The sequence below is a fragment of the Macaca nemestrina genome, chromosome 5 (genome assembly GCF_043159975.1).
Source record: "Macaca nemestrina isolate mMacNem1 chromosome 5, mMacNem.hap1, whole genome shotgun sequence".
In the NCBI taxonomy this organism is placed as follows: Eukaryota; Metazoa; Chordata; class Mammalia; order Primates; family Cercopithecidae; genus Macaca; species Macaca nemestrina.
This window is the reverse complement of record NC_092129.1, coordinates 77857705-77881179: the sequence shown is the minus strand read 5'-3', so window position 1 is coordinate 77881179 and position 23475 is coordinate 77857705. Positions and strand designations below refer to the sequence as shown.

The 23475-nt window shown below is 47.4% G+C and overlaps 1 protein-coding gene across 7 annotated transcripts in view; it reads right to left on the bottom strand.

Annotated features, from left to right (window-relative positions):
• Nucleotides 1-23475, bottom strand: part of LOC105478745 (transmembrane protein 181) — a 109748-nt gene that overhangs the window by 45776 nt on the left and 40497 nt on the right. For 5 of the 7 annotated variants that reach the window (XM_011736362.2, XM_071096659.1, XM_071096657.1 and 2 more), the window contains 5 exons: nt 18536-18639; nt 11470-11525; nt 8396-8486; nt 6999-7120; nt 2690-2800 (listed from right to left, as the gene is read on the bottom strand). In XM_011736362.2, the coding sequence (XP_011734664.2) occupies nt 2690-2800; nt 6999-7120; nt 8396-8486; nt 11470-11525; nt 18536-18639 (484 nt within the window). Of the gene's footprint in view, nt 1-2689; nt 2801-6998; nt 7121-8395; nt 8487-11469; nt 11526-18535; nt 18640-19196; nt 19490-19536; nt 19614-23475 lie in introns of those variants that run through there. The other 2 variants (XM_071096655.1, XM_071096661.1) reach the window with 2 other exon arrangements.

Sequence of the window (23475 nt, the reverse complement as noted above, 5' to 3'; positions counted from 1 at the left end):
TCGGGAGGCTGAGGCAGGAGAATGGCGTGAACCCGGGAGGCAGAGGTTGTAGTGAGCCGAGATCATGCCACTGAACTCCAGCCGGGGTGATAGACCGAGATTCCGTCTCAAAAAAAAAAAAAAAAAAAAAAGCATTCATTCTTGAACTCTCTAATCTTTGGTTTATAGCAAGGATGAACATAATTTCAGAAGTCTGTTGCCACGTGAATTTCTGAATTTGTAAGGTGCTGTATTGCTGTTCTTTCATTCAACCAATACATATCTATTGCAAGCCTAGCAGCCGCCGGGCACTATGCTGGCTGCTGGGGAAATGAAATGTACAAAAACGCAGAAAAATCTTTGGTGACATCCTTAACAAATCTCCAAGGGTCTTAAGGACTGTCTTTCCAGATGCTGAAGAGTGCCACCAGAAATGAGGCTCTGGCTGTGCTGTAATTCAAGGTGAGTGGTTCCCACGGTAACGTCTTTTGAACCCATTCCTTTTTGAGCCCCACAACAATATTGTATCACTTGCCTTCCATCAGCAATGGCAGAATGGCATGTACCTAGTTTACCTAAGATATGTACCAAATTCTTCAGGAACAACTTTAAGAGGAAATAAACAGATACAAAAGATGGAAGGACAAAATCCACAAAGGCAAATAAAACAGTGGCCCACACCCACGGAATAGGGTCAGGATAAACTACAGCCTCTGGAGAAAGGTGCTGAGAACCATAAAAGGCTTGTAGGAGATGATGTTCTAATAAAGTAGATGATGGAAGGGAGAGGTCCCTTGTTTGTCTGCACTGTTGAATCAGAATGATTCTGAAATAGCGAAGTCTAAAGCACAGATGGTTAGCAAAGGACTACATCAAAGTATGCCTAAGCTCAGTGCACCTGCCTCAGACCCCATCTGGGATCCCTCCCCGCCGGCACCATGAACCAGAGGACACAAGCAGAATACTAATCAGATTCTCTGAGGACAAAGATCCAGGAGATCACTCAGACCGCAAAGACCAGACCCCAGATTCAGATCCAAAAGATCTGGAAAGGCTGGCTGAGGCAAAGGGCCGAAAGGAAGAGGCCACTAGTGACAGCGAGCCAGCTCAGGTGTCCCAGCAGCACAGCCCAGGGCCACCTGCTCCTTCCACATCAGGAACACCTGCCGCTGCAGCCGGGTGACTGGGGCAGCTTCAGGAAGGAAACCTGGAGCCAGAGGGGTGCAGAGTCACATCCCCAGCACAATGTGAAAGAAAAGAACAATTTCAGAGGGGAGGAGACGGCCGCCTTCAAAGGGCTATAAGGTAGACAGAGGAGAAAACTCATTTTGTGTAGTTCACAACAGCATTATTCACAACAGCCAAAAAATGGGAAACAACCCAAATGCCTGTCAACTGATGAACAGATCAACAAAATGTGGTCTAGCAATACAACAAAATATCATTCAGCAAAATGAAGGAGTGAAGTACTGAGCCCGCGACAACCTGGATGGACCTTGAGACATCACTGGTCACCAAAGACCACACGTTGCATGATTCCATTCACATGCAATGTCCAGACCAGGCAAATCCATGGGGACAGAGAGAACATTAGTGATTGCCAAGGACTGTGGGGAGGGAATGGGAAATGACTACTAACAGGTTTCTTTAAGAGGCAATGAAAATGTTCTGGTACCAGAATGACTGGACAACTCTGTGACTGTGCTAAAAACCACTGAATGGGCCGGGCGCAGTGGCTCATGCCTGTGATCCCAGCCTTTAGAAGGCCAAGGCAGGCAGATCACCAGGTCAGGAGATCGAGACCATCCTGGCCAACATGGTGAAACTCCGTCTCTACTAAAAATATAAAAATTAGCTGGGCGTGATGGCACGCACTTGTAATCCCAGCTACTTGGGAGGCTGAGGCAGGAGAACTGCTTGAACCCGGGAAGTGGAGGTTGCAGTGAGCCAAGATCACAGCCACTGCACTCCAGCCTGGTGACAGAGTGAGACTCCATCTCAAAACAACCAACCAACCAACCAACCAACCACTGAATGTATGCTTTCACTAAAAGGGCAAACTTTCTACTTTGATAAAGCTGTTGTTTTTTTTTTTTTTTTTGAAGGTATCCATTAATATCTCCATTTAATATTCACAGCTCTATGAGGCATCTATTTTACACGTAAGAAAACAGGTTCAACAAAATCACATGGTCAATGATGGAGGTAGGGCGAGAACCCAGCTCACCGTCCAGTCCAAATCCCCTCTCCTCGTCACTACGCTGGTTCTACTGACTCCTAATGAGTGGAAAGGGGAGATTTCAGCTGGACACAAGAAAGGACAGTCTAACAATTAGAACAGTGCCCTCCCATTCACTGGCAGTTCAGGCAGAGACTGACAACCACTCACAGGGGCCGGAGAAGGGGGTGCTGCGTCTGCAGGAGGGTATACCTGCTAACCCCTTCACTGCCTTGCAGCTGAACACACTATACACTCTCTTTTCTAAATCTCAAGATACCTAAGGTTTGCCCTGTCTCTATGCTATTGAATCTATTCTTGGTTCCATATACTTAAGAAACTGTAGTTTTCCTATAATTTTTAAAAACTTTACATGTCCTCCACTTTCCAAATTAACATTATTTAGATGTTGAGATGTATTTCAATCATTGAGCAAAAGAATGGGAACTAGAACATGAGCCATGGAAACGTGCAGTCAGCTGGTATACTTACCGTGAAGTTCATTCCCTTGATGGGGAGCTTCAGGTGTTCAAATCCCACTATCACCGTATACTGAGTGTAATTCAGGTAGCCAAGGTGAGCCACAATAATCTCTGCACATTTCTGCAAATACACAGGAAGATTTGCCTTTAAAGAAAGCAAGACTCACGTTCCCACCAAATAACCCAGGAAGTAACCCATTTCAGCAGATGAGCAGAACTCATCGTCTCCAGAGAACTCTCCAAAAGCCCAGAGAAAGTCAGATGCCAGCCAAACAGTTCCTAGAAAGAATGAACCAAAAGGTATTTTCGGAAACATAATATATGATTTACACCAATTAGAATCTTTTCTACTTCGGATGACTGAAAATAAGTCACTGTGTAAGAAAGTTAACAGTGCAATGCAAGCCTGACATTTCCATAAATATGTAACACTAGAACACGGGGGAAACGTAAGCTAAGACACGTCAACGCGGACGCCGCGACCTAATTTGTCCTCCCTGGCCCAATTTTGCGACTGTTGTAGTAATAAACAGAATGAATTACGTATTTTTCTTTCTCTCCTTTTAACCTGTCACTCTGTACATGCAGCCCTCTTTCCTCTCCATCCTGCACCCTCCACCCTCCACTCCGAGTCAAAGCAAAGGCTGTGTGCACAGCAGCAAGTGCGGATGTGCAGATATGTGTGCTCCACTGTTGTCAAGAGCTCCTTCCTTTTGTCCTTTAGAACTAAAAGCCAGGTCTCCTCTGCTTTGCTATCCCCTTCCGGAGTGGCAGGGAGGACAAACCCTCATGCAGGGCTACAGAGGTGCACCCACTGGCCACGCACACAGAGCCGGCCACTCCTCCCCAGCAAGCTCAGCCCCGGCCCTGCCTTTCGGAATGTCACTCTCCACCATCCTGCTGCTGCCCAGAGCAAATGGGTGGTTCTCTGGCTTTCTAATAGTGCATCACTCCAATGACTGGTCAAGCCTCGAATGTCTGAGGTCAGGTAAGAAAACAGGTGTGGGTTTTATACAGCAGCCTTAAAAAGACAAGAGGGTGGCCAGGCATGGTGGATCATGCCTGTAATCCCAGCACTTTGGGAGGCCAAAGCAGGCCGATCACTTGAGGCTAGGAGTTCAAGGCCAGCTTGGCCAACATAGTGAAATCCCGTCTCTACTAAAAATCAGCCAGGTGTGGTGGCGGGCGTCTGTAATCCTAGCAACTCAGGAGGCTGAGGCAGCAGAATCCCTTGAACCTGAGAGGCGGAGGTTGCAGTGGGCCAAGATCATACCATTGCACTCCAGCCTGTGAAACAAGAGCAAAACTCCATCTCAAAAACAAACAAACAAAAAGACAAGAGGACAACTGTCAGGGAGGAGGACGAGGAGTGGAGTTGGGTAACACGGTGGGGTGCTGACCTAAGGGAACGGGGAGAAAGCAGAGAGGAGCGGAGTGTGCAGGGGGCTGAAGGCAGCACCAAGGTCACCATCTCAACTCACAAAACACTTCAGCCCACTGGCAGCCCTGGGCCTGCACCGAAGCCCACAGTGCCCCGCAAGGAGGGGCTGCCCTGCAAAGGGGCTAAAGGCGCCCACCTCCCACTCTCCTATGCCAGAAGCACAGGTCATCTGCTATTTTCATCACATTGGAAAGGGAAGCCAAGGCTTCCTTTCCACCTGATCAGCTCTCATTAGAATCTCCTGCCTGCCCTCTGGGCAAGTGTGTTGTCCACCTTCTCAGCAAAACTAAATTCACCTTTCCCCTCCGGCAGTCGGGTCACAGGATGAGGTGCAGAGGCAGGGGTGGCTAAGGACTATGCAGGAAGGGATGGCTTAAAATTTGTAAATACATTTTTGCTGGGTAGACAAACATGTCTTGCGAATTCAAGAATTTGTCTCACTTTTCAGGGATGTTTTAATTAACAAAAGAGCTGTATCTCAGGCTGCATATACTTATGAGTTTAAAAAAACTACACTAAAGATTCTGGCATCCCAAGTTCAAACCACGGTTCTGCTGCTGACTATGATGTACCTCTGAAAATCACGTGATGGTACCACAGCTTTCTCACCTGCAAGGTGTGGAAGGCCTTGCTACCTACGTCAGACAATGGCTTTTCTTTACAGCAAAAAAAAAAAAAAAAAAAAAAAAAAGCAAGTCAGGCACGGCAGTGCACATTTGTCATCCTAGCTACTTGGGAGGCTGAAGCAGGAGGATTGCTTGAGCCCAGGAGTTCAAAGCCAGCCTGGGCAACATAGCAAGACTGTGTTTAAGAAAAAAAAAAAAGTATGTAAGAGGGTGCTAAATATCTCTGTAATGTAAAAATTCCATGTTTTTTAAAGCCAGGGCAATGCTCCTTGTAGGGTTAGAGAGAGACCTGAGTAGACAGGGAACAGAAGGAAGATATTCCTAAGGGGTGATACAGTATAAACTGAGGTAGGGCCAACAATGAAGAGGGAGGAAACCATGAAGACGCACTGAAGGGCCATTCTCAAGGTGCACAGCACGGTGGCCACATCCAAGAAGCAAGTGCAGGCCAGCCAGTACCCTGGCAGCCTGGCCCTGCTTGAAGCAAAGGCTTTAGGTAGGGCAACCCACTTGTCCCGATTTTAAAACAGGAAGTCCCGGGTGCTGAGAAACCACTCAGTGCAGGCAAACCAGGACGATGGGTCTCACCAGCTCCAAATAAGCAACCCCTGACTAATGGTCCACTGACCCTCAATCTGAGAGGCAGCACAACAAGGTGGGTGTCATCAAGCTCTCCAGGTGGGAGTGGCCGCCAGGCCCTCGTATGGGAAGAAAGCAGCTTCTTGGGCCATGGTCCTGTCTGACACTCAGACCTGTTATCCCTTCAGCAGTACTGATCACACCCCTCCTGCACAGAGGCCTCAAATGGGGGATGAAGGGATGCCTCATGCTGTACACATAAGGCACACTCACACATGTTATTCACCTTGATCTTTACTGCTTTCCTAGGGCAGGCAGGAAGGCTTGATCCCAACTTTATAGATGGGGAAAATACACTTTGGAAGCTGACTCAGTCCCTGGATGCAGAATGAGAGTCCAGTCCCACATGATCCTCCCACCTTGGCCTCCCAAAGTGCTGGGATTATACGCATGAGCCACCGGGCCCAGTCCTTGAATTCTTTCTTGCTAGGAAAAACAGGGCCAGTATACGTATCACTAGTAACTAGGCAGTATGCATGGTGGTTAAGGCCACAAGCTTCAGAATAAAAGGGCACAGGTTTAAATCCCAGGCACTCCACTTAGTATCTTTGTTACCTTGGGCGATGATTTAGACCTCTCTAAGCCTCAGTTTCTTCTTCTACAAAACAGGCTCTAATAGTAGTTTCTACTTCATGGACCTGCTGTGAGGTTCGAATGAGACAGTGAGTGGACGGTACTTGGCATGACACCTAGCAGAGAAAACTACTTGCCATGCGGCTTCTGACATTACTTTTCTAATCCTATAAGAAAATGCACTGCCCTGTTTTGATGCTCTCCAAGTTCTCCACGCTGCCAATAACCTGTTGTGTCTGAGGTGGACTCCTTGCTGTATAGCAGGGATCTGGTTCTGATTCTCTGGACTCAGAACAGAATACAGTGCCAATGAAATCAAACGTGAGGGCTCGTTCCCCACTCTGGACCCCAGGTTTCCTATGCGTCAGCCATACTGTACTCTGAGGCAGATGCTCAAAAAGGTAGGCCCCTGACCCCAAAGAGGCCCAGGTACTCAGCTTCACACAGTCAGATCAGGGCATGCATCACGCGGCTGGGAACAACCCAAAGCCTCAGTCAGGAGTTACCATGGAAAATTAGGCCTGGTGGCACACGCTTGTAGTCCCAGCTACTTGGGAAGTTAAGGCAGGTGAACTGCTTGAGCCCAGAAGTTTGAGACTGCAGTGAGCTGTGATTGTGCCACTGCACTCCAGCCTGGGTGACAGAGCAAAAACCTGTCTCTAAACAAAACAAAACTAAACAAAAAACGAGTGACCACAGCCGGTGGCAGACGTTCATATGAGGTGGCAGCCCATAACATTCATTAGGGACACACTGGGCAGTAGGTCACACACACAGTAAAAACAAGTACCATGTATGCTCAGGCTGGCTGGCAGTCATGTGTGCACGCACTATGGATGTGTGAATGCATGTGTACGTTTGTAAGAATTTTCAAGGGTATCCAACTATAAAATTAAGTAAGTTTTCTCATGCCATCTTTGCTACGACTCCATTTTTCTCACTTAAGAACAATTCCTCAAAGCCTCTTACCATGCTATCTTCTACAATTAAATGTGTATGCAGCCTGAGGGCTGACTGTAGGGCTCGCCCCACACACTCACCCCTGCACATGTGAGGGTCCTTGTCCGGTTGTGAACTTTGTTATGAATGTACATCGTGGTTCCATCTTGAGCTACACCGTCGACTTTAACAGTCATGGGAAAGCTTGTCTTAATAGAAGTTTCTACAAAAGAAAAAAAATTCAGTGTTAAGAGACCATGCCAGGCACATCACACCTACAAAGGTGCCTTCTGGGCTCTGTAATGACCTTGGAGCCAGGAAAACACAGAAAGCCCGTAAGGTCCTTAGGCCACACTGGCCTCAGTACATTTGAAAATCTCTTAATTGCCCAGCAAACAAAGCCTTTCCATTAGATTCCAACCCAAGACCCAGGGGGTCTACGTCAAAACCTGCACTTCAGATCCATCAGTTTCACTTCCACTTCACGCACAAAAAAAGGGTAAATATTTCATGGTTAATGAACTTGTATTTTTAATTTCTCGCATACATTTTTAACTTACCAAATTCTATACCAAAAATAGGAACAGATTTCTGATTTCTTCTAATTATAGGTTTTTCCAATTATATTCTCATTTAAAAAATCATAACAAAATATAAAAACAAATTAAATACTATGAATTTCACCACCTAGAGATAATCACAATTCATATTTTGTGTCTATCCTTCCAGGCCATTTTCTAGACATACGAATACCTAGTAATGTGAATTTTTTGCTTTCTGAAATGGTACAAAGAGGGGATAATTTTTTTGTAAATGTATTTGTTTCACTTCATTTACTGTGGTCATGGGGTTATCTTTTCAAATCCTTTCTCAACCAGAGTGTCTCATGTGAACCACAGAACAGAAAATGATTTGGGTCTCTTCTCCATTCTCCCCAGGATGATATAAAGCTAGTGCCACTGTAGATTGACAGAAGCTAACTCATCCTGAACAATGGATGCATTAGGGGAAGGTTTCTCAGTCTCTGCATCACTGACATTTTGGGCCAGATAATTCCTTGTTGTGGAAGTGGGCGGGAGGTGTCGGCATCTCTGCCCTCTCCCCACTAGATGCCAGGAGCACTCCCTCCTCCTCTCCATTTGTGACAAAATTGTCTCAAGACATTGGCAAGTGTCCCTGGGGGGCCAGAACCATTACTTTAGGGCATCAGGTCTTAATCCTCTCCCAGATCCTCACTGGAAAAGCCTGGCAGCTGTAGCACCGACACCATGCAGCCACTGAGCTAAGCTGACCAGGACTCTACGGAGGACGTGTATCTGTTGTAACTTTCTCTCCCACAGGAAGACATTTAAGGGGTTTCCAATTTGTTGCTATAATAATAACGGACGTCCTCATACATCTATCTTTGAGCACTTGTCCGAATATTCTGAAGTCAACATCTAAAATACGATGTTTCTTCGTACAAAGAAGAATCATCCCAAAATGTCAAGCTCCATACCTTTTGATTGGTCCAACTCAACAACACATGTCAGCCATAGTTGCTGATTGTATGTAGACAGTGGATTTGAAAGTATTTGAATTGGCTTTAGCTGAAGAAAAAAAAACAAAGTAATCCATGTGACCTTTTCATTGAGTCTACCAAATACCTCATCATGTTAACACACAAACTTTACTTTTAGCAAAAAAGGCTTGAGTGTTAGCTCTGAAACAGAAATATGTGACGTTTTCCTTTTTCTTTTTTTTGACACGGAGTCTCGCTCTGTCGCCCAGGCTGGAATGCAGTGGCGCGATCTCAGCTCACTGCAAGCTCTGCCTCCCGGGTTCACGCCATTCTCCTGCCTCAGCCTCCCGAGTAGCCAGGACTACAGGTGCCTGCCACCATGCCCAGCTAATTTTTTGTATTTTTAGTAGAGATGGGGTTTCACCGTTAGCCAGGATGATCTCTATCTCCTGACCTCATGATCCGCCCTCCTCAGCCTCCCAACGTGCTAGGTTACTGGCGTGAGCCATCGCGTCCGGCCATGAGGTTTTCCTTTCAACTACGTAAGTGACATTCTGCCTTCCAGAAGAAGAAAGGACTAACTTCCAGCTCCAATTCATGTCTGTCTCTCACAGAAACCTCTAAGCAGGCACTTTCCACATTTGGACCCTTGGGGACAATACACTTACTTAAATACCAAGAAAAAAACCATCTTAGAAGAACAATAAAATGAGCAGAATGAGATACATAATAAGATAATAAAGAATACCAAAGGAATGCTTTCATAGTTACAAGATAACATATCTCAAGAATTATTATTTTTTGAGACGGGAGTCTAGCTCTGTCGCCCAGGCTGGAGATCTCAGCTCACTGCAGCTCACTGCAACCTCTGCCTCCCAGGTTCAAGTGATTCTCCTGCCTCCCAAATAGCAGGGATTACAGGCACCTGCCACCACACCCAGCTAATTTTTGTATTTTTAGTAGAGATGGAGGGGAGTTTCATTGTCTCTGAATCAGACTGGTCTCGAACTCTTGACCTTGTGATCAGCCCACGCTGGCCTCCCAAAGTGCTGGGATTACAAGCGTGAGCCACCGCACCCAGCCAAGAATTATTTCTTTAGTATCTATATGCCAGGAAAATTGCTCTTTGACGTCTGCTATTTTTACGTTTCTGAAAGTCTTGACACCCCTGGGGAGAAAAATTAGAGGTGATGAATGTTGTCAATGATTCTTCTGCAGTATCTTTTGAAAGATGTAATATTGGTGTTTAATAACAGCCGACCACAGAGAGATTTACTGAAGCAGCCCATCCATGGTTCCAAAGAAAAGCATTATTTGAATGCATCGTCTTTGGAGGTCAGAGAGAGAGAGAGAGAGAGAGAGAGAGAGAGAGAGAGAGAGAGAGAGTGTGTGTGTGTGTGTGTGTGTGTGTGTTTGAGACAGGGTGGTGCTCTGTTACCCAGGGCTGGAGTGCAGTGGTGCAATCATGGCTTACTGCAGCCTCAGCCTCTCAGGATCAAGTGGTCCTCCCACCTCAGCCTCCCAAGTAGCTGAGACGACAGGTATGCCCCACCATACCCAGCTTATTTTTAAATTTGTTGTAGAGACAGTCTCCCTATGTTGCCCAGGCTAGTCTCAAATGAATGTGTTTTTGTGTCTTAATACTTCTGTCAGGGTCTCAATAAAAATCCCTAAGACTAAAGACTTGCCTAAAAACCATCAAGGCAGGAAATCTCTCCAGGAATGAGCTACTGTCTCAGTGAAGTGAGGATGGTCTCTTGGAAGCAAGTCAGTTCAGTGGAACGGCTGCTGTGTTCAGTGTCAAAAAAAGACTCACCCTGAGAGACTGAAACTGTAAAAGATGAACTACTACCAGGAAAGTCCACGGCAGCACCTCTTCAAATCAGATCATCAGGTCAACAGTGAAAGAAAATAAAGCAATGCAAAGGAAATGTGAAGACAGGCTATGCAGAGGGCCCTTTCAAACTACCAGTAGCAAAGAGAAGAATCAAATGGTGTAAGTTTTAGTACTTTTTCTTCTTTTGCCTTTTTGCAAAATTATAAGGGTAGAAAACTCGCAGGGAAGTGTGAGAACAGAGGGAAGGGGGATTTGGGGTCATACAATCAGACTTAAACTATACATATCATGGTGCCTCAAAGATGCAGGGCAACTGTGTTCAGTTTATAGATAGTTATATTTCACACACAAAAAAAGGTTTAGTTGTCCAGGCTCTCACAAGTTAGCATTTATTCAAGGAAACCAAAATTTTCCAATTGAAAGAACCTCTGTTTTTCTCCAAAGGTGGTAAAAAGTTAAGGCTTTTTTTTTGAGACGGAGTCTCGCTCTGTCACCCAGGCTGGAGTGCAATGGCACAATCTCGGCTTACTGCAAGCTCTGCCTCCCGGGTTTCCGCCATTCTCCTGCCTCAGCCTCCGAGTAGCTGGGACTACAAGCGCCCGCCACCACGCCCAGCTAATTTTTTTGTATTTTTAGTAGAGATGGGGTTTCACCATGTTAGCCAGGATGGTCTCGATCTCCTGACCTCGTGATCTGCCCGCCTCAGCCTCCCAAAGTGCTGGGATTACAAGCATGAGCCACCTCGCCCAGCCAAGTTAAGGTGTATTTTTTAAAGGATTTTTCATTTAAACTGAGTTCACACAAGGAATACAAAGTAATCATTAGAAAGAACTGTACCATTAGAAACCTGACAGAGGCCAATTCTTAACCTGGGCAAATATGAGAAAGATGAGACACCTAACTGGTATCATTATTAAAAATTACAATCTGATAGGACTTACAGAGACGAGGAATCAGGATGAGTTAATCACTCTTCGGAAATGAACAACTGCTCCCTAAGAGGTAATACTACCATCTTCCTAAGTACTGAGATGTTTGTTACAGCAGAAATGGCGACTTCAGCAAACAAGAACCCAGAGGCCAGTGGCTGACAATGGAAGACGAAATGTGTGCTGCCTGAGAAGCCAAGGCAAGGGCGGGCTACCTTAAAGACTCTAAAAGCAGAACAATTTCTCAGTGACCTGAGGTTTATAATGTACCCCACCACCCAGCTGCCACTCAGACCCAGTCTTACCTTTTTGCTATTATTTAGTGAAAAATTAGCCGCAGAAGTCTGGATCACTTTAGGTCCTAAAGTGTAACAGAAAAGGATAAAAGCAGGTTATAGTGATACTGATATTTAGTATTTTTTTTTTCCAAATTCCAAGACAGGCTCATACATTACACGGAGATGGCCTTAATTTACCTGTTTTTTTCTTTAGAGATTATACAATGTGTAAGTAAAAGATAAACACACAAACACAGACACAGAATATACACTCTGCCGTGCTTCACAATTTGCCAACACAAGTCAACCAGCATGACTGGCACACAACACAGAGGGTTTCCACAGGAAATGCCCTGCTAAGCTCTCAGTGAGAACTCTCTCTACATGCATTGGCCCAAGAAGGCATTAACTATAGAGACTCTGTCTTACATATTCTGTAAAATAAAAAGATTTCTTCCAAAACCTAAGACACACTTATCTGCTCATCCAATTAATCTCGTCTTCCAAAAATATTTATTAAGGGCTTTAAACATAATATTTGCTAATATAAGTAGGAAAGCATAAAGTTTTAACTGAAATAACAGGTATACGAACCTCATAGATTCTTTTTTCCTAATTTTTACTGTGACAAAATATACGTAAGATTTGCCATCTTAACCATTTTTTTTCTATAGACCCAAGAACTTACCATCTTAACCATTTTTTTTTTTCTATAGATCCAAGAACTTGACATCTTAACCATTTTTTTCATTTTTGCTCTTGTTGCCTGGGCTGGAGTGCAATCGCACAGTCTCAGCTCACCACAACCTCCGCCTCCGGGGTTCAAGCAATTCTCCTGCCTCAGTCTCCTGAGTAACTGAGATTACAGGCATGCGCCACCACGCCTGGCTAATTTTGTATTTTTAGTAGAGACAGGGTTTCACCATGTTGGTCACTCAAACTCCTGACCTCAGGTGATCCGCCCACCTCAGCCTCCCAAAGTGCTGGGATTACAGGTGTGAGCCACTATGCCATGCCCCTCTTAACCATTTTTAAGTGTACAGTTTAGTGGTAGTAAGTACATTCATACCATACAACCATCACTGCCATCCATCTCCACAATTCAAAACTGAAGCACTGTGCCCATCAAACAATTCCCCATTCCCCTCTCCCAGCCCCTGGCTGCCACCACTCTACTTTCTGTCTTGATGATTTTGACTACTCTAAGTACCCCATGTAAGTGAATCTTACAGTATTTACACTTTTGCCACTGGCTTATTTTATTAAGTATAATGTCCTCAAAATTCATCCATATTATAGCTTCTGTATGAATTTACTTATTTTTTTTTTTTTTTTTTTGAGACGGAGTCTCACTCTATTGCCCAGGCTAGAGTAATGGCACAATCTCAGCTCACTGCAACCTCTGCCTCCCAGGTTCAAGCGATTCTCCTGCCTCAGCCTCTCAACTAGCTGGGATTACAGGTGCTCACCACCACGTTCGGCTAATTTTTGTATTTTAGTAGAGATGGGGTTTCATCATGTTGGCCAGGCTGGTCTTTAACTCCTGACCTCGTGATCCGCCCACCTCAGCTTCCCCAAGTGCTGGGATTACGGGCATGAGCCACTGCGCCCGGCCGAATTTCCTTACTTTTTAAGGCTAAATATTCCATTGTATGTGTATACCACATTTCATTCCTCTGTCCATTTATCTGTCAATGGATACTGTGGTTGATTCCACAATTTCAATTAGTGTGAATAATGCTGCTATTGAACACGGGTATACAAATATCTCAAGACCCTGCTTTTCTTTTTTTTAAAAATTTTGAGACAGAGTTTCACTGTTGTTGCCCACGCTAGAGTACAACAGCGTGATGTCGGCTCACTGCAACCTCCCTGCTGGGTTCAAGTGTTTCTCCTGCCTCAGCCTCCCAAGTAGCTGGGATTACAGGCACGCACCACCACGCCTGGTAATTTTTGCATTTTTAGTAGAGACGGGGTTTCACCATGTTGGTCAGGCTGGACTCAAACTTCTAACCTCAGGTAATCCACCCGCCTCAGCCTCCCAAAGTACTGGGATTACAGGTGTGAGCCACCGGGCCCAGCCAACAGTTTTCTTTTAGCACTTTGAATGTATCAGCCCACTGCCTTCTGGCCTCCAAAGTATCTGATGAAGTATCTGCTGACAAACTTACGAGAATCCCTTGTATGTGATGAGTCACCCTCTTGCTGCTTTCAAGATTCTGTCTTTGGCTTTCTACAGTTTGATTATATCTCGGTGTGGGTCTCTTTGAGTTCATCCTACTTTGAGTTTGTTGAGCTTCTTGGATGTTTATATTCACATTTCACCAAATTTGGGAAGTTTTCAGTCATCACTGCTTGAAATATTCTCTCTGACCCATTCTCTATCTCTTCTCCCTCTCAGACTCCCACAGTGTGTATGTTGCTCCATTTGAGTGTTCCCAAGGTCCCGCCATCTCTGTTCATTTTTCTTCTGTTTTTCTGTTCCTCAGACTCAAAAATTTCCACTGTCCTATCTTCGGATTCACTGATTCTTTCCTCTACCTGTTCAAATCTGCCTTTGAATCACTCTAGCATATTTTTCATCTCCAGAATTTCTTTTTGGTTTCCTTTTAGGTTTTCTATCTTTTTATTCATACATTGTTTTCTTGATGGTTTCCCTGTCTCTTCCTTTAGTTCTCTGGGCATCTTTAAGACAGTTGTTTTAGTCTCTGCCTAACAGATCTGTCACATGGTCTTAGAGACAGATTCTGACAGTTCATTTTTTTCCTTTCAATGGGCCATACTTTGTTTGCCTTGTGACTTGTTTTTTTTTTGTTTTTTTGTTTTTTTTGAGACGGAGTCTGGCTCTGTCGCCCAGGCTGGAGTGCAGTGGCGTGATCTCAACTCACTGCAAGCTCCGCCTCCCGGGTTCATGTCATTCTTCTGCCTCAGCCTCCTGAGTAGCTGGGACTACAGGAGACCACCACCACTCCTGGCTAATTTTTTTGTATTTTTAGTAGAGACGGGGTTTCACCGTGTTAGCCAGGATGGTCTCGGTCTCCTGACGTCGTGATCCACCAGCCTTGGCATTCCAAAGTGCTGGGATTACAGGCATGAGCCACCGCGCCCAGACGCCTTGTGACCTTTTGTCAAAAGTGGATACTTAAATCTAATAATGTACCTCTGGAAACCAGACTCTCCCCTTCCTCAGGGTTTGCTGTTATTCATTTTTGTACTTTTGTTTTTGGTGTTGTTATAGACTGTCTCTGTGCAAAGGATCAGCCTGAGGTTTAAACTTAAGGTCTGGCCGGGCGCGGTGGCTCAAGCCTGTAATCCCAGCACTTTGGGAGGCCGAGATGGGCGGATCACGAGGTCAGGAGATCGAGACCATCCTGGCTAACACGGTGAAACCCCGTCTCTACTAAGAAATACATAAAATAGCTGGGCGAGGTGGCGGGCGCCTGTAGTCCCGGCTACTCGGGAGGCTGAGGCAGAAGAATGGCGTGAACCTGGGAGGCGGAGCTTGCAGCGAGCTGAGATCCGGCCACTGCACTCCAGCCTGGGCGACAGAGTGAGACTCCGTCTCAAAAAAAATAAATAAATAAATAAATAATAAAAAAAATAAACTTAAGGTCTTCTCAGGTCTTTTCTGAGACTGTGCCTTCCTCTGGGCAGGTGTGGTGACTTTCTGAATTTCCCTGTATTAGAAGTTTTGAATGTCCTGGTCTTCAATGTCTGATTCCCGAAAGGAAAAAGGGAAAAATGAAGGGGTAAAAAAGTACCAGCCCTTTAAATCCCCCGGAAGCAAATTCAGTCAGCGGGGGATGGGCTTGCAACAACTGAGAGGTACAGCAGCAGCAGCCACTCTTACTTCATCGTACTTCTGCGATCAGAAGCAGCATCAGCCATCAGAGCACAGATCCCTGTTATCTGGAAGACACGGTCCATTTTGCCCACCTTGGTTTCTATAAGCTCTAGGAACACACATTCAGCTGCCTGCTATAGGCCTGCAATGGAGGATGGGTACCTGCTACTGTGCTAAGAGCTGCACTGACCAAAAGTAACCACAATCTATGTACAAGCATTCCCTTCGAAGTGGCAAGCCTTCAACAGACTCCGGAGTTCCAAAACAGTTACGCCATATAGATTCTGCCACTGCAGCTGTTGTCTAAGTAGAAAACATTGATTCCTATGCCACCATCTTTCCAGAATCCTCTCCAAGCTTCACAGATTCTTACAATGCATTTCTTCAGAGTTTTGGCCTTAAAAGTAGTCGTCAAAGGAAACACTGTGAATCTGATTTTAATTTAATTTAAAACTGGATTTGTTCCGGCTGGGCACGGTGGCTCACGCCTGTAATCCCAGCACTTTGGGAGGCTGAGGTGGGCGGATCACGAGGTCAGGAGACCGAGACCATCCTGGCTAACACGATGAAACCCCATCTCTACTAAAAACACAAAAAATTAGCCGGGCATGGTGGTGGGCGCCTGTGGTCCCAGATACTCCGGAGGCTGAGGCAGGAGAATGGCGTAAACCTGAAAGGCGGAGCTTGCAGTGAGCCAAGATCGTGCCACTGCACTCCAGCCTGGGCGACAGAGCGAGACTCTGTCTCAAAAAAAAAAAAAAAAAAAAAAAAAAAGATTTGTTCCAAAACATATCACTCTCAACTGGTGATGTCAGTTTTTCGGGGCTGCCTCAGTGACCACCCCCCGTCTGCCACCAACAATCCTCCACTCAAAAGGAGGAAATACACAACCAAGGCAATAACCTCTCTCTGGAATGCATTTAGGAATGCTGAGGAGGATACATCAAATGGAGGAAGGAGGGTTGTGTTCACAATGAGGCTCCTTTTAAACAGATTCACAATCTGAGTGAACTCCTAACCCAGGAAGTAAGGCAGTCTGGTTTCCTGGAAAGAATTAAGAACTGGGAATCAGAAAAATCTAGACTCAGCTGGCTGCGGTGACTCACACTTGTAATCCCAGCGCTTTGGGAGGTCAAGGCGGGTGGATCACCTGAAGTCAGGAGTTCGAGACTAGACTGGCCAACACAGTGAAACTCTGTTTCTACTAAAAATACCAAAAAAAATTAGCCAGGTGTGGTGGCAAGTGCCTGTAATCCCAGCTACTTGGGAGGCTGAGGCAGGAGAATCGCTTGAACTGGGGAGGAGGAGGTTGCAGTGAGCCAAGATCTCACCACCGCACTCTAGCCTGGGCAAAAAAAAAAACAAAAAACAAAAAACAAAAAGAAGAATCTGGACTCTAGTCTTCACTAACAAGGCTTTCTGGGTCTTGATTTCCTAATTTGCAAAATGATAGTTACTAAGCCAATAGTCCCCTAAGGTACTCCTAACTCTAAAATAATAATAACCTTATCACAGAAAATAATCAGGAACAGAGTACTTGTGATAGTTAATTTTATGTGTCAACATGACTGGGCCACAGGGTGCCGAGACATTCGGTTAAACATTATTCTGTTGTGTCTGTGGGTTGTTTCTGGATGAGATTAACATGTGAATCGGTAGACTGAGTCAAGCTGACTGCTCTCTCCAATGTGGGTGGACCCCTCCTCCAATCCATCGAAGACCTGAATAAAACATACTGACTGAGTAAGGGAGAATTTGCTCTCTCTGCCCGGGCTCTCTCTGTCTATGTTCAGCTGGGACACTGGTCTTCTCCTGCCTTCAGACTCCGACCTGGACTCGGCTGGAATTTACTCCATCAGCTCTCCTAGTTCTCATGCCTTTGGGCTTGGACTGGAACTACATCATGGGCTCTCCTGGTCTCTTACTTGTTGACTGCAGATCTTTGGACTTGTCAGCTTCCATAATCATGTGAACAAATTCCTTATAATAGACAGACAGACAGGTAGGAAGGACGGACAGACAGACAGGCAGGCAGGCAGATACACAGATAGATATTTCCTATTGATTCTGTTTCTCTGGAGAACTCTGACTAATAGAGTACTGTATGGAAAGAAAGAAGGGGATGCAGAAATCCTGACATCGCTTGAATCTCAGCTGTGGTGCATCACTTTACATTTCTGCAAGAGTGGAGAGGGTTTGATATAATCATGGTCGTTTGCGACAGAAGAGTAGCTTAAATGAACAGAAGGTGGCTGAGGTCCCACTGGGACTGGAGACCATGAGAATATTAATGCCTCCCCTTCCAATCTTAAAGGATAACAGTGAAAATCAAGTAAGATTATGGATATATCTTGTGCTGTAATTAATGTAATTTTTACTTCTTGATGACTTAACGGGAAAAAAGTTGGCTACAGTTGCTATTATCACCATCACCATCAGATAACAGCACCTGAAGAGCCACCCTTCCCCGCCAGCTTCCTCGTCCATTTACCAACCCAGTTTTGGATAAGAAACTAGCCTTTTGAGGCACAAATTGCCTCTGGGACAGGTTAAGCCTAACTGCCGTTCACACTTTAGCATTAAGTAAATCGATTAAACAACATCTACTAGAAATCACCCTTATGGAGACAGATATTTAAGACGGAAACATAGCAATGGAATACATTCTCTCCAAACAAGTCAGGCTCCTGGCTGCCTGCCCTGTGCACAGGGCTGAAGACACCTGGGTCTCTGAGAACCTTGTGAAAACCATTTGGCTTTTCAGGTTCTCCATCCATGAGAAAGGGCGTTGGCCTAGATGATCTCACTGCTCCTGCAGCCATCCCGCCCCAGGCTCACAGCTGTCAGCCCCTCAACTCTCCTCCCAACCCCATCAGCTGCATCGGAGCTCTTTCGTGGCCTGTCTCCCCCACCAGGCAGCATGTCCTGAATCCATCAGTGCCCAGCTGGGCCTGGTGCACAGCAGATTAGAAATGTCTGCTTGGCCAATGAAGGGATGTGGTCAAGGCTGCCCCTGGCTGCTGCACAGGGCATAGACAGGGTTACTTGGGGCTACTCACTGCACCTCCCCCAGGAGAAACAGAGCAGCTAGAAGCGCAGGACTGGGACCCATCCACCCTGTGGGCACTTCTCCCTCCATGCTGGGGCCCTTGGCAGTGGGAGACAGGGGCACAGCTGGGCTGGTTGAAAGCAACACGCCAGGGCCACCACACATGGCAAAAGATTCACTGAGTAAAAACTGAACCTTACCTCTGATCCCAACGAAGACGGTCAGGCCAAAGCAGATGAAGAAGACGACAAACACGAGGACAAAGTGGCGCTTGGAGAGCGTGTAGAGCCGCATGGGCGCCAGCCTGGGGGCAGAAGCCAGCAGTGAGGGACAGTCAGGGGAAGGCCCGGGGGTCACACGAAGGCGGCCCTACAGCAACACCCCTCCCCACACGACACTGCCCACCTCCCCTCCCAGCCCCTCACTTCTGAAGTGGGCCTGCACTGCCACCAGGTGACCTCCTGAAAAAAAGAGCCTCGGCGGCCGATTCAAGAGCCATGTGTTCCTGCACATTCTGGGTTAGAGGGTCTGTGGACACACCGGTCACCACGGTCTGCACGCGGCACACCAACCCCACACTCAAGGAGAACGCACTGGGGCTCCTAGACCCCCCAAGGGTCACTACCACAGAGGCAGTGACCAGACCCCACTACCCACCCCATGCACGCATATACATATACACACGCGCGCACACACAGGCACACCCACAAGCACACAGCCTACAGGGGTGACACCGTCAGGCTCCACTTGAAGCTCCAAGTCCTGCCAGCACCACACTCCTCTGCCATTCCCACGAGCCCACAGCCTGATTCCTCCCGTCCCAAGTCCTCAACAACTTCAGGTTCCCCTCGTGCCACCCACCAGCGTGGACGCTGCCTCGCTGTGCACTTCTCTGTGATTTACACCAACAGGGAAACCCACTCGCCCTGCCAGGTTCCTGCCCGGTCACAGGAAAACACCGGGGGCAGGAATCATTTCTTTTAGAACACCCTGTATCAGGGGCCAAGAAACAAAAGAAAAATCTGTAAAGGCCCAGGCAGTACATGTGAGGCTTTGGGAACACTCGGTCTCTGTCGCAAGGCACAGCTCTGCTTCTCTGAGCAGCATGGGACGCATGAGCATGAATGTGTCCCAATCAAACCACCGACAAAAGGGGTGCGGCCATCCCCCGCCTTGTGCCCTGAGGAGGAGACCCACAGACCAGACGGACACGCAGTGCTGTCTGTTTCGCTCTGTCTTCTGTGTTCTCTGTCGTCCTCGCATGTTCTGGTCCTAGGAGTCAGGCCAGCAGGAAGGACCCTGGGCACCTCACCTTGGGAACAGGCAGCTGCACACCCACCCGGGGAGGCAGACACAGGCTCAGCCCGGCCCTGCAGGAAGGTTACTGGCTTCACGGTCCAAAGCTCACATGGGCCTGCGTGCCCACACCCCCGCAGCACATGCCTGAGACTGCGGCTGCAGAATAGGCAGTCACTGCCAGGCCCGCCTCAGGGCCAGGGTGAGGCCGTGAGTCAACACCTCTGGGACGTGGCTCTGATAAGGCTGGGCCCGCTGGCCCCAGCAGGGCCTGCGTGGCCACCTGGGCAGTGAGCACACAGACCAAGGTCACTTGAGTGAAGAAATAAAATATAGGTGCCTCCACGGCTGCCCCAGGACTCGGTGAAAACACTCACCCACGAACGTGAGACGAGAGCTGGGGAAGGAGGCAGCCCGGCCCCAACTCAGCTCTGGGGCTTGACAGATCCTCAGAGGCCCAGGAGCCATAGAAATGACCTCAGGGAGCAAACTCAACACCTTCAATTCACAGATGGGGAAACTGAGGTCTGGAGACAGTGCACGTGCCCAAGATGCCACAGCCCTGCCCTCTGCACCCACACTCCGCAGAGGTGGCTCTGGGATGGCGCTGCCGGCTCCAACCTACACCACCTCCTCTGGGCAAGCCCTGCAGTGTGAAGCCTGGACCGGAAAGAAGTGTCTCCTCTGACCTTCCGCAATTAACCAGGTGTTAAGTCTATTCCTTAGTGTAAGCATGGTGTGTTTAATATGTTATTGCTTTAACATTGCAGAGGGCCGGGCGCAGTGGCTTACGCCTGTAATCCCAGCACTTTGGGAGGCCGAGGTGGGTGGATCATGAGGTCAGGAGATTGAGACCATCCTGGCCAACACAATGAAACCCTGTCTCTACTAAAAGTACAAAAATTAGCGGCCAGTGGCTCAGACCTGTAATCCCAGCACTTTGGGAGGCTGAGGCGGGCGGCTCATGAGGTCAGGAAATCGAGACCATCCTGCTAACATGGTGAAACCCCGTCTCTACTAAAAAACACAAAAAGTTAGCCAGGCGTGGTGGCAGGCCCCCTGTAGTCCCAGCTACTCAGGAGGCTGAGGCAGGAGAATGGCGTGAACCCAGGAAGCGGAGCTTCCAAGATGAGCCAAGATGGCGCCACTGCACTTCAGCCTGGGCGACAGAGCGAGACTGTCTCAAAAAAAACAAAACAAAACAAAACAAAACAAAAAAACAAATTAGCTGGGCGTGGTGGCACGTGCCTATAATCTCAGCTACTCAGGAAGCTGACGCAGGAGAATCGCCTGAACCAGGGGGTTGGAGGTTGCAGTGAGCGGAGATCGCACCACTGCACTCCAGCCAGGCGACAAAGCGAGACTCCATCTCAAAAACAAACAAACAAAAATTGCAGAATGGAAGATTCCTAGACAGCTGCTCAGGGCCTTTTCAGTTAAAAAAAAAAAAAAAAAAAAAAGACACAAAGCTAAATGGACTAGATGGTGGGGAAATGCAAATAAAGCCTGTAGTTCAGTTAACAGTATGGCACCAAGGTCAATGTCTTCGTTTTGATAAACGCGCCAGGTTACGTGAAGTGCTCCCTGAGGGGAAGACGCAGGGCTTGCCCAGAGGAGTTGGTGTAGGTTGGAGCCGTTCCAGAGCCACCTCTGCGGAGTGCAGGTGCACAGGGCAGGGCTGCAGCATCTTGGGCACGTGCACTTCTCCAGACCTCAGTTTCCCCACCTGTGAATTGAAGAAGAGTGTACGGAAACACTCTGCTATCTCTGACCCTCTGCTGTACTGCTCAAGTGGCTTTTCAACAATGACACTGCTATTTCTGAGTTCCTCCACTGCACCATTCTCAGGGTGACAGTCCCAAGACTAAGGAGCTCCGAGAACTCCCCAAGCAGAGGCTGAAAGCACAAGAGAAATTACTTGGAACCAGAGAAAACGAGAATAACTATATTTTAAATCTTGATTTCAAAAACACACTATTGACCCCCTACTAGCACAGTTATTTAGCAAATGGGAAGCAACGTTGCAAAAAGAGGCCTTAAGAAAGGGCATGAGAGGCTGGGTGCAGGGGCTCACGCCTGCAATCCCAGAAAGGGCATGGGAGGCCGAGGCAGGCAGATCACTTGAGGTCAGGAGTTCGAGATCAGCCTGAACAACATGGTGAAACCCCATCTCTACTAAAAATACAAAAATTAGCCAGGTGTGGTGATACATGCCTATAATCCCAGCTACCTGGGAGGCTGAAGCAGGAGAATCACTTGAACCTGGGAGGTGGAGGTTGCAGTGAGCCTAGATCGTGCCACTGTACTCTAGCCTGGACAACGCAGAAAGACCCCGTCTCAATTTTTTTTAAAAAAAGAAAAAGGGCATGGGGGTACAACCCACCCCAGGCACCTGCCAGTCTCTCTCAGAAGGCTCAATAAAATCCATCGTCTCCCCTTCCTGAAAACTTCTACTTAAGTCCAACTTATTACAAATTTTCCCGGTTTAGCAATCAAGTCGTCCAACTCAAAAAGACACAGAGGAAACAACATAATCCGTCTTCTTGAGCAAGTGTAAGCTGGATATAACCGCCTGTGCTGCACCAAGCTCATGGGTGAGAGGGTGGGCACCAGGCCCTGGCTTCCGCCGTCTTCATTTTCCTGTCAAGCAGGCATCCTCGCTGGAGGGCCTAGGGTCCTGCGACCCTCTGCAGCCTGCAGGGCTATCGTGGGCCGAGGCAGCACCAGGACAGGATGATTCTACGTAACGATCGATGCCTTCCCCTCCACAGTCCGCTCTCAACTTCCAATCTAAAAGTTCTGAACCAGCCCAGCACGGCTCATGCCTGTAGTTCCAGCAACTCTGGAGGCTGAGCAGGGAGGATCGTTTGAGCTCAGAAGTTTGAAGCTACAGTGAGCTAAGACTGCACCAATGCACTCAGCCTGGGCAACAGGGTGAGACCCTGTCACTAAAAAATTAAAATAAAAAAGATTTGAGTCAAAAAAACAGAGACTTCTGAAGCCTCAGAAACAAGACTCCGTTTCAGATCAATCGTAGCTCCAAAAGTGTGGCTCATTAGCAAAACAACAAAACACTGAGAAGTCAAGGTAAAGATGGGGGAGGGGGGGTGTCTTTGCCAGAACTAACCTAGCCCCCTGCTGTGAGACCAGCTCAGGGACCACAACGGCTGGAGTCCCCAGCCACTTCAGAACATGGCTCCTGTTCTGCACCAGAAACCCACTGGCAGCTCTACCTCCTGCAGAAATGCTCACAGGTCTCTAACATGAAGCCAGCCTAGACCAGCGACCGAGTAAGTCTCAGTGTCCGAGAGCTCACAGCCCTCTCTGATCAGTCCCCCAAGGGAGGGTATTTCTAAACACCAGAGGCAAGGCTGTGATGCAGAAAATATACCCTGACCCCAGGCCTTCCCTCTGTTCATCTCAATTCTGTTGTCCCCGTGCGCTTCCTGAAACCTCCAGCCCTAGACTCCGGCCACCCCTCACATCAGTCCTCCAACACCAGCTCATCTGCTGCTTCTCTCTCCGTCCTTCCTGCCTTCGGGAGCCATCCTCCCTGCCCACCCTACCCCCTCTGAAACAGGTCGGCCAACACATTTTCACCTAGAAGCCCTACAGTACTTTAAGGTCAAAAGGTTTCAAACTGAGTGAAAAACCAAAATAACGTAACTGAAAAGTCCGCTTCCACTGCCCACTTCCTGCCTCCACCCTTTCTCCATTCTCGTACCCTGAAACCTGGCACCAACTCAGATGCCCCTCTCTCGCTCCTCCCATACCTTCAGCCAGCCAGGAAGAGCTGAGTCCTTGTTCCCCAGCTCCTCTTCATCCCCAGCATGCTAATCCCACT